We start from the raw sequence: 10,691 nt of genomic DNA, 5'->3' as shown, positions 1-10,691 counted from the left end.
TCCCGTTCTCCTAAGGTGCCTGTTTGGATAAAAAGTCCCGGGGAAAGAACTTTCCACCATACTCAGTAATGATTCCATAAGCCAGTGATTTTCAGCCCGTTTCATCTCATGGCACACAAGCCAGTTACCAGAATTCAGCATACCACAACATACATTTTTTTGCCAGTCTGACAAAAAATAATTTTGATTCATTCACACAAGATGACTGTTGTTGTGTTGCTGATGACATTTTTTTTTATTTAGCAGTCTAAGGGGAAAGAGGTCAGCGCCCCTGATCAAACAGTCAGGTACAGCATGTTTTAAAAATCCCTGTGAGGCACCGGCTGAAAGTCACAGTCGTAAGCAGTTAACCGGTGGTGTGTGGACACAGTTGTGCTGAGGCAGTCACACCATTTTGCTGTGAGGTTTCAACTCCATGGGCAATCCCACCACATGGTGTACTCTTTCTGATTAGTGGGGTGTAGTCACTTAATGATTTGTCTGAACCAGAGTGAATATCTTGAAACCTTGGTGAGGAGAAACTCCTGTGCATCCTCTTCTGCGGGTGCTGAGCACAGAATCCCTGTCAGAAACCAGGTGCCCTTGTGCTGTCGGGCGACCACGCTGCCCTCCACCCACTGCACCCCTCCAGCCGCTGCTCCTCTCTCGCAGTATGTCCTCGTCGTGACTGTCACGTTGAGGGCTCTGCCACACTCCTCGCTGTCCATGTGCGTGACTGGCAGCTGCATCAGAGCGTTGCCCAGCTCGGAGCCGTTGAGCGTCCAGCCAACGAGGAGGCCCCGTGTCCTGGGGATGAGGTTGCCCTCCGCAAAGTCGCTCTCGGGCATACAGATGGGGAGCCCCGTGTCTGGGCACTGGACGGGCAGCTCCAGCTCCAAAAGCGAAATGTCATTGTCCCCCGTATCTTCATCGTACCTCATGTGCACGTGGATGCTCTTCACCTTTATCGTCAGGGGGTCCTTGCTTGTCCTGTGAAAATCTGAAATAATGGACAATCACTGGTTTCCGAAGCCCGGTTTTCAAGGCTGCAATAAGAAGAGACCAGTCCCCCCCGCCACGTGACAAGGCAGAGACCAGGCGCAACCAACTGCCGTGGCTTCTTGCAGTGACCCCTTCCGCCACCTGGGCACTGAGGGAAATCGCAGAACGGAGCGTTTCACCTCATTCCTCATATTCCTCTCTTTTAGAAAATCAAAAGGAGTTATTTTGGTGAAATGGTCAAAAAAGTAGGGAGGATTTATGAGGAACGTCCTCAAGCTTACCAAAACTTGGCTGTTTAGAAGTAGTTTTTCAGGCTGACATTCTGTTTGACTGACAAATAGTAAAAAATGAGGAGTAAAGTATATTAGGGTTCTTCAGAACCATTATAGAGCACTTTCTCAGGTTATCATGGGAAGTACAGCATAGAAATCACTCCCAAGTTTCACGGGTGAGAAACTAGGGACAGGCATGGTAGGTGCCGGGCCCCACGTCGCAGCCCTGGTCTTGGGCAACGGGAATCTGAACCCAGGTCCTCTGACTTGGAGTCAATTATCTGGCTTTACCACGGCTTCTCCCATTTCCGAGTCAAGTTAGGTTACATTTTACTGGCGGAGGTTTCCTCTGACGGAGTATTAGCATTTGCCTGCACGTTCTCCCCAGACGGGTCACCAGATGTTTTATACGTGCCTTCTCATTTTAGAAGTATCTCTGTAGCATTGAAGCTCAATTCAGTGGTATTGCATTCAAAACAAAATTCTAGTTTTAAGATTTTAATTCTATGCAGGAGAGTGTTTTTTTCCAATGCAATCTTTTTTCACCCCCCCAATGCAATCTTATAAAAACGAGTGCTGAGATACTCACTTGTTTTCACACTGATATTTCTGTGTGCAAGCGAACACTTGGCTGTGGTCAGCACAAAATTTTCCTGTATTATAACGCCACCACAGAAGTCTTTGCCTTTGGAGTCCGTTAGTTTTACCTAAAAGACCAAAGCAGACAATGAGCGACCAGAGACAGTTGGCAGGCTTGGGGCAGCGGAGTCCACAGTTAGGACTTGGGCTCCAAAGTCAGCCGTCGAGCGGGTGTGTCAGCTGAAGGTGCCTGAGGCTGTGACAGCAAAGCCGGGCCCTGCACCTGGAAGCCACCATTACACCAAGCAGTTCCAACCAGTAAGTCAACAGAGAAGCTCAAATGGAATTATAAAAAGTATGTAAGTAACCCAATAGAAGGCAGAAAATGAAAAATGGAAAAAGATGCATGGGGAAATTAAACCAATAGCAAAATTATGAATTTATACCTATATAAATAAGTATAAAATGATCTAAGTACCCCAATTAAAAGGCAAGGCGTTTGTCATATTGGATAAAAGTGAAAGCCAACTATATACTGCCTATGAAATTACTTTAAATATAATTTACAAGAAAAGATGGGGGGAAATTACATGTTAACACTAATCAGTAGTGTTAACACCAGACAAGGGAGGTTTCAGAGCAAAGAAATCAGGGATATAAAACAGATAAAACGTGAGATTATTTCGAGGATTAAATGGAATAAAACATGTACACTTACAGCACAGGTGCTGGCTCAAGAAATGTTAATTATAGTTTTTGTTGCTTAGTAAAAATGAAAAATGCTGAGCAAAGTGAAAGTTCTTCAAATTTAATAGCCTCATTTCTGGGACTCCTAAGTGCTTATTAACAATACTTGCCAGTTACTGGCCACCTACGTAAGTCAGGTACATTTTCCTTAGCCCTCACTGCAACTCTGGCATTATTGTCTTTGTTTTGTAGGTGAATGAAACCAAGTTTGAGGGAAGATGGCATTTTCAGTGTTAGTCTGCTAGACTCGTAATAAAATGCAGTGGAACACAGTGCCAATTCTTATCTAGAATGTAAGAAACAGTTGTAAAGATAACTTTCAACTTTATATCCTAGGCCAATTAACTCAGTTAAATAACTATTTATTGTGCAGAGTAAAAATCTGATAGTATTAAGCTCGCACAAATCAGTGTGTCTCTGAATGTGTTTGATTTCTACGGAGAGAATGCTCACCTCGCAGGTAAATAGCTCCTGCTCCCACTGGGGCTAACACTGCTTCCACGGATGGAAATGGCACCTGAGGTTCCCTTGATGGCACTGGGAGACTGGAGGTGCGCGTTGGCAGGAGCACTAGACCACCAGTGTCGTTTATGAAGGTTGGATTGCACACGCCTGCCTCCCCACACCGCCCCCAGCATTCTGAGGCTTGCCTTAGGGCACTGACAGGCAGATGGTGATCATAGTGCGAGTATGAATACCGGGTCTTAGAAAGCTTAGGGAGAAAAAGCAACAGAAGATAAAGTTCACCAGCTGATAACTAGACCCTTCTGGGTTTGCCCCTTTCCGTCATTTCATCTCCACTCAGTCGCCTTTCAAATCTGGATAATTAGAGTAGTCACTGAGCTCTGTTCGGTTTTCTGTCCTGGCCTCCACGTGGCAGCCAAGTGACCCTGCCGGCTACACTGGCTCGTGGGCGTCAGGCTGAAGTAGAAATGTGAGACACAACGCACTCGAGGCTCATTACGCACAGATGCTCTAAGGACACTTGTAAAGCGAGGCTGTCCAACACGGTAGTCACATGCGGTTACTCAGCATTTGAGATGTGACTGGTCCAAATTAGAATGTTCTCCAAGTGTGAAATATAGCCCAGATGTCAAAGATTTGGCAATGCAGAAAAGATGTAAGTATCTCAATTTTTAATATTCATTACATGCTGAAATAGTAGTATTCAGACTTACTGGAGTAATTAAGTATTATCCCAAACCATGTCATCTGTTTTACTTTCATTAGTACAGCTAGGAAATTTCGGTTACATGTGTGGCTTACATTATAATTCGATTGACAGGGCTGTTCTAAAGGTATTTCAGGCAGAAGGAGATGACCTGCATTAGAGGCAAGGAAAATGGAAGCCACAATAATAAAAATAATACCTATTTCATGAAGTTACTAAAAAAGAAAAGAATAAAGTACTGGTTGAAATAGCAGATGAGCCAAGTGTGAGGTGCTTGAAATAATTTGGGGGGAAGTGAAAATACTAACTTTATATGTTAAGTTAAAAGTGAATGTTTAAATGTCAAAAGTGACTGTTAAATAGAAAAATAATAGAATGTTTAGCTTCCAAACCAGTCAGGGGAGGAAACTGGAAAATAATAAAAATGAATGCCAAAGAAGAGAGAATTTCTGCACACAGTGCAGCTGGAGTTTCAGCGAGGTGGTTGGGGAGTGGAGCCTGGGCCCTTAACTCCGGCCACCTGCCTTTCCTCACAGTCGCTTGCTGGACCCCACGTCAACTCATCCGCCCAAGTGCAAGTTCAGGATGCTTATTTTCCAAGAAATGACCCTGAGAACAGTTTTTGAACTCCGTGAGAAAGGCCCAGGGTGCAAAGGCTGAAGACAGCTGAAGTTGTGCCTTCAGCATTAGAAAGTGCTCTGAAGTGGATGTTGAGATTAGTAAATAGTTCACCTAAACCAGGGTGCCTCTTTCACTCTGTCATTATGTTTCTATTTGGTGGGCAAAGAATGTAGAAATGACAAGCAGGATGGAATCTGTAACAAAAACGTAAAACAAGTCTATAAAACGTTTGTTACCTGCCACGGGAAAATCTGAAGTTTCCACTTGCTTTTCTGCATTGGCACGATGCACGTGGAATGCAGGGCTCCACACGCACACTTGTCTTCATTTATGGCGACAACAGAAGAAAAGTCAGTGCCTTCTGAACCGAACATCAGGTTTTATCTGCTGGAATGGTGCTAACTACTTGCACCTAATTTCTTTCTTTTTAAAAGACTTTTGTTTATTTTTAGAGAGAAGGGTAGGGAGGGAGAGAAACATCAGTATGTGGTTGCCTCTCGTGCATCCCCTACTGGGGACCTGGCCTGCAACCCAGGCATGTTGCCCTGACTGGGAATTGAACTGGTGACCTTTTGGTGTGCAGGCAAGCACTCAATCCACTGAGCCACACCAGCCAGGGCTTGAACCTGATTTCTTAATACCCATTATTTTGAGCTAACTCATGGACACAGAGTGAAATGAAATCATCTGCTCTTGGTCCTGTGGGTTCGCTAAGATACTGCTGTGACCCAGGCAAGCTCCAGTGTGGAGGCAAGGAGGGCTGGCCAAGGCATGGTGACTCCTCCTCTCCTGGAGAAGAAGTGGCTTTTCAAACGTTATTGTAGGAGAAGGAGCCGGGTGTGGGTGTGGATGGGAGGAGGGAGAGAGACCGCCTTTTCCCATTCTCATTGATTGCGGACTCACCGTGTGGGATGCATGACTTGTGGTCGTGGCCCAGTTTATACCCCTTTGCACAGCTGCACACGTAGGAGTTCTCTCCTGGGTGGCAAAAGTGCTGACATCCATCAGTCCTCAGTGGGTGACATTCATTTTTAGCTGAAAAAGAAAAACAAAAGGGGAAAACCAGGAGTGCTGACATGGAAATAGTTGCTTTTAAATTTCTATGTGCCTTGGGGTTCTGGCTTTTTTCAGTCCAAACGTTCTCATTCTTTTCAGACTTTTGGTTCCTGGTGTGAGCATTCCTCACACTTCCGCATTCAGGAATGAGCAGGGAGAAATCCAAGGTTCAGTGAGTGACAGCCTTGTATTTGTGCTCGGAAAAGGTAACTTGGTCGTGGAAGTATATGCACATGTACTGCAAGGCGTTGGCCCATTTTCCTGACTGAATGTGCTCACTTGTTGTCATCTTCCACCTCCTGCTGCAGTCGAGGTGGGGATGTGGGAGGGAGGGTGCTGTGTGACCCCACCTGGGTGGGCTGAACAGCTAGGGTCAGGGAAGGGATGCACATGGGTGAAGGTCAAAACCTTGCTTCAGCACGTGTAAGGCTTGGGATGTCACAAAATGTTATGTGAGGCTCTCAAGGTGGCAGTTAAGAGTAAAAGCTGGACTTCAAGGACAGGTCTGGGCTGGAAATATTTTCCCCCCCAAATCGACTCTGTAATGACCAAAAGCATTGAAAGGATTAAGTGAATTTATTTCTATGACTGATAATTACTGATAGGAAATTGGTGTCTCCCCATCCCACAAGTAAATTTTGCATTTCATTTATTTGTATTTAAGGAGCACTGGTTCCCATCCTGCCTCTGAGCTGGACTGTGTGTGACCCCCCTCATGGACTGGCCCTCAGAGCCCCTCTCCCCTGCCTGGGATGGGCCTGGTTTCAGGAATTCTCAAGGGTAGATCATAACTGGTGTGGGTGGGGATGGTTTGGGAGGAGGAGGAGGGGCCTCTAGGCCATGGGAACTGCAGGTAGGTGTATTCGGAAGGCAGGAGGGCCAGTCACAGGGTGATTTACAGTGGGCAGAGAACTGGGCTGGAACTGGGCTCCCACAGGCACCCTCTGCTCACTCCTGGGAGCCCACCACTGTGCCGTTGGGGGGACCAGGGAAGGTGGGGGCTCACCAAAGGCGCAGTCCCTGCCCTCGTAGCCTGAGGGGCACGTGCAGGTGTAGCTGCGGATGTTGTCATGGCACGATCCGTTGTTGAGGCAGGGCTGGGAGAGGCACGGGGAGCCACCTGCCGAGAGCATTGTGAGAAGCTTGTGCAGGTGGCAGCCCTGGGTTCTCCTGACGCGCCCTGGCCCTGCTTCCCAGGACACCAGGAGGCTGAATCAGACTGCCAGGAGCACCTCACATGTCCCCAGGGCCCCACTAGTCCATGTGTGTCCACAATGCTTGTCTCAGTTCCCTTCCGTAGCCTCCCTCTTTCTTTGCTGAGCAACCTCCGTGACTGTGGCTGTCCCTGGCTGCCGCAGCCCTTGGCCGAATCCCCCTCTCTCACTCCTTCAGCCCCAGTGTCTGGGAGCTCCTCCCACAGGGGCGCCCAGCTTACCCTCAGATTAACCAGCTTCTGATCTGTCAGCCAGAGGCCCCAGGGAGCCTGGGAGGCCACAGGAATGAGAGGGGCTGCTAGCATGGGGGACCCCTGGCCTCTGCCACCCAAGCCCACAAGGGGGCTTCTCCCAGACCCTGGCAGGACCTTGGGAACTTTCCCACCCTCGCGCTTGTCCTCAGGGTCTGTCCAGGTACCGAAGGTTAGAAATGTGGAATGCCTTACCTCGTCTCAAGGAAACAGAAGAGAAAATCATCCTCGCAAGAGTTGAAGAAAACCACTTACCCATATACTTTCCCCAAAAGTCATTCTGTAAAAGAAAAAGTGTTGCAAATAGATCGTTTTTTAATATTTTCTCCTGTAGATTGGCTTAAAGATTAAAAAATGTTGATTTTATCCCTTTATAGGAAAACATTGGTTGAAACAAAGTGTGAAATTCTTTACTAAATACCCTATTTGAGATATATATGTGTGGGTGTATATATATATATATACATATATATGAAACATCCTATTTCATGAGTATTTACTGTAGCTTATTTAAAGAAGGAGAAATAATAGCCTATGACATGGTACAGGCGCCACAGCCACGGCCTCCCAAGGCCGCCTTCCCCACCCCCCCGGGCAGTCTTCGTTAGTGTCCTTGCTCTACAGGGTGCACTTTTTTATAAGCCAATTAAGCAGCAATTAAAAAACTAAAAGTATGTATGTGTGTGTGGGGGGAGGTTAGCTTGGGTGGGGGTGTCTAAACTCAGGAGAATTACTCAGAATTAAGGCCTAGAAAGTAAACAAGTGATTGTATCTCCCTAAACACACTTGGACTTGTCATAGCCTGAGTGATGTCACAAGTGCAGATTAAGCAGTTCTCCGGCTGGACCTAGAGGGCATCATACCACGTGATGACAGACAAAGACAAAGACTGTATGATTTCACTTACAAGTGGGATCTAAAGAACAAAATACAGGAACAAACAAAACAGACACAGATTCCCAGATATGGAGAACAGACTGATGGAGGCCAGATGGGAGGGGGTTGGGAGCTGGCTGAGATGGGGAAGGGATTGAGGAGTACCAATCGGTGGTCACGGGGTAAGCATGAGGGTGTGAAGTCCGGTGCAGGGACCACAGTCAGTAACACTGTGGTAACTGTGTGTGGGGTCAGGTGGGCGCTACAGTGACCGGGGGACCACTTCGTGAATTATACGAACGTCTAACTGCTACACTGTGCACCAAAACTAGTATAAAATAATATTCAATGTCAACAGTAATTGAAAAATAAAAGTCCCCCACACTCTTCCTTTTACTCTTCCTTTTACTAGGAAGTTTGAGTTTCTCCTAGTTTTATTAAAGATGATTCGTTTCAGAAGCGTTCTCTCATATATGAGCATGTAAGAAATGATTTTTAGACTGTTTTAAAAATACTCCCTGACTGGTGTGGCTCAGTGGGTTGGAGCATCGTCTTGTGCACTGGAGCATTGCAGGTTTGATTCCTAGTCAGTGCACATACGCAGGTTTCGGGATGGGTACCCAGTCGGAAGCAACCAGTCAATGTTTCTCTGTCTGTCTGTCTGTCTGTCTCTCAATCCTGCTTCCTGCTCCCCTTTTCCCTCTTTAAGAGCAAGGACAACATGTTCTTGGGAGAGGATAAAACATAAAAATAAAAATATTTTAAAAATATACTAGAGAAACAGGTGGATAATTTATTCAGAATAACTTTAAATATTGTTACTTTTATATGTAGAACTAGGAAACCTTTATTAAGTATTTTGCTTTTCTGAAATACTTACAGATAGTCAGCCTGTCAGTTTTGACTTACTTCTCTGTCTTCTGATACACTTATGAATAAGAACGAACAGTTTGCCTGTATCATTTACAGTATACACGCAGTCACTTTTTATTCAAATTATAGATTGTGAGAGATTGTCTTATTATGCAGCACTGTAGAGAGGATTTTTGCTTCTTAAAAATTTGTTGATATACTGACACAACTAAGTATCTATTAAAAATGTCAAATTCTTTCAGAATCATGACAAGCTGAGTGATGTTGGTGATGAGTAAATTTAATTAATGAGCGAATTTGCTTAATCAGAAGGAATTTAGGGGTGTGGAACTGAGATAATATCCAAGTCCCCTACTTAACTACATGCGGAAAATCATTTTACTTGTCTGTGTTTCCTCATCTGTAAAATTAGGATTAAGTCAGCCCCACAAGGCAGTAAATGAGTCGTAAATGTGGCTTTTTCTCTTTGAGAAACCGTGCCCTCAAAGGCAGTAGGAGTCGGCATGATCAGAGAGCATGTGAGTTCCTGGGGGGGGTACGTACGGTGATCACGTCGTCTTCAAACACTTCTCTTGCTTCTTCATAGCCACAAATTTCTTCGTAACATTCTTTTTCCAAATTTCCCTGAAAGAGCTCTTCCAAAAGGTAGGAGCCAGCACGCTTCCATCTTACCAGAACTTTGTTTGCTTTTGAAGCAGAAAGAAAGACTATAGAGCAAGATAAGAATGTAGACACTGTCAGCATGGATGGGCTTCCCCAAGATTTGCGGCGCCTGCTTTCTGGGGGTCAGAGTACATGGTGCTGTGATGGCCTGACATCTGCCTGTGGCCTGGCTGCCACTTTTCCTGTCCCCACCAGACCAGGCTCAGCCTCTCTCATGCCTGATTCTTTCTGGGCATCTCTTCTGGGAGGACCCCAAGGGACATCATTTCCGACACTTTTGTTGTGAATGGTAAAGAGATCAGGAGGGCTGTTTGGGAGCTGAGTTAAGACCTGTTGGTCACGCAGGGGCTCCTCTATCCTCGGAAAAGCACCCCCGACCAAAACGACACTGTCCAGGAGGGCACAAGCAGCAGACACCAACCTGAGGGCTCCGCGGGGTGGAGGACCAGGACGACCAGGAGGAGCAGGAGCAGCTGGACGCAGCCCGCCATTCTGACCGCAGCCCAGGGACCAGTCCGCAAACACAGGTGCCAAAGTCCGTCCTAGGCCGGCTCACAGCGCAGCAGCTGCTTCAAACCACCGCCAGCCCCAAGCTGTGGCGCCAGCCTAGCAGGAGACAGAAGCCAAAAGTGAGAAAAGTGTTTCCTGCCAGGAGGACATTTCACATGGAATTTTATTGCATAAATTTACTGTTCTAAATATGTGCTTCGGTTTTGCATTTTTCTGTTTAAGACAAAGATGGAAAAGGAAAGGCAGAGAAATGAAAAGCCAAAGCAAAGAGGGCCTTGGGGAGGTATTTAGGACACAGAGAACTGGGCAGACTTCTTGGGGGTGAGGCCAGGTGGTCCTGTCCGAGGAAATAGGGTAATAGACCAGAGAGTGCGATCTATCCTCACACTCCTGCACAGCCTGCCTGATCAGCGTGGGTGGGCTTCCTCCCCTAGCAGCCTGGGGATGCAGCAGCGAGCCAGACCATGGCCTGGAGCCTCCAATTGAGGTGTGGGGGGGAGGGCGAGAAATCATGTCACATTTCACTCTCAGGAAGAGCTGATTAGCAGGTACAGGGCAATACGGGTGCTGTTTCAAACAAGTTGGGCACAGAGGCTCCCTTTGGGAGAGAAATCTGAAGGGACTGAGCCTTGTGAGCCTTACCAGATGAGGGGCTCATGGGTGGGGGCAGGTGTCCAAAGGCCCTGGGTAGGGGCTGCTGCTGCCTGGAGCACAGCAAGGTCAGTGTGGGGAGGGCGTCCACAGGAGGGCAGCAGAGGACCTGAGATCGCAGAGAGAACTGGCACTTGGGGTGGGCCAGGGGTCAGCAAGCTTCTCTGCTAACAGTGGACCACAGCACGGGGCCTCACCTAGTTGTCCATGAAGCCAGCCCAGCCAG

The 10,691-nt window shown here is 47.0% G+C and overlaps 1 protein-coding gene across 1 annotated transcript; it reads right to left on the bottom strand.

Moving 5' to 3' along the window:
• Window positions 1-220: 220 nt before the first annotated feature.
• Window positions 221-9,896, bottom strand: PROZ (protein Z, vitamin K dependent plasma glycoprotein). The gene is made up of 8 exons (XM_037042073.1): window positions 9,726-9,896; window positions 9,185-9,348; window positions 7,148-7,172; window positions 6,434-6,547; window positions 5,275-5,406; window positions 4,608-4,693; window positions 1,843-1,960; window positions 221-979 (listed from the first exon to the last, which is right to left on the bottom strand). Exons 1-8 carry the CDS (start codon window positions 9,793-9,795, stop codon window positions 465-467), a joined length of 1,224 nt encoding a protein of 407 aa, XP_036897968.1. The 5' UTR covers window positions 9,796-9,896; the 3' UTR covers window positions 221-464.
• Between the last annotated feature and the right edge of the window lie 795 nt (window positions 9,897-10,691).

The sequence above is a fragment of the Sturnira hondurensis genome, unplaced genomic scaffold (genome assembly GCF_014824575.4).
Source record: "Sturnira hondurensis isolate 20B ecotype Veracruz unplaced genomic scaffold, ASM1482457v3 Scaffold0003681, whole genome shotgun sequence".
NCBI classification, from domain to species: domain Eukaryota; kingdom Metazoa; phylum Chordata; class Mammalia; order Chiroptera; family Phyllostomidae; genus Sturnira; species Sturnira hondurensis.
The sequence above is the reverse complement of the archived record's forward strand: the minus strand, read 5'-3'. Positions and strand labels throughout refer to the sequence as shown.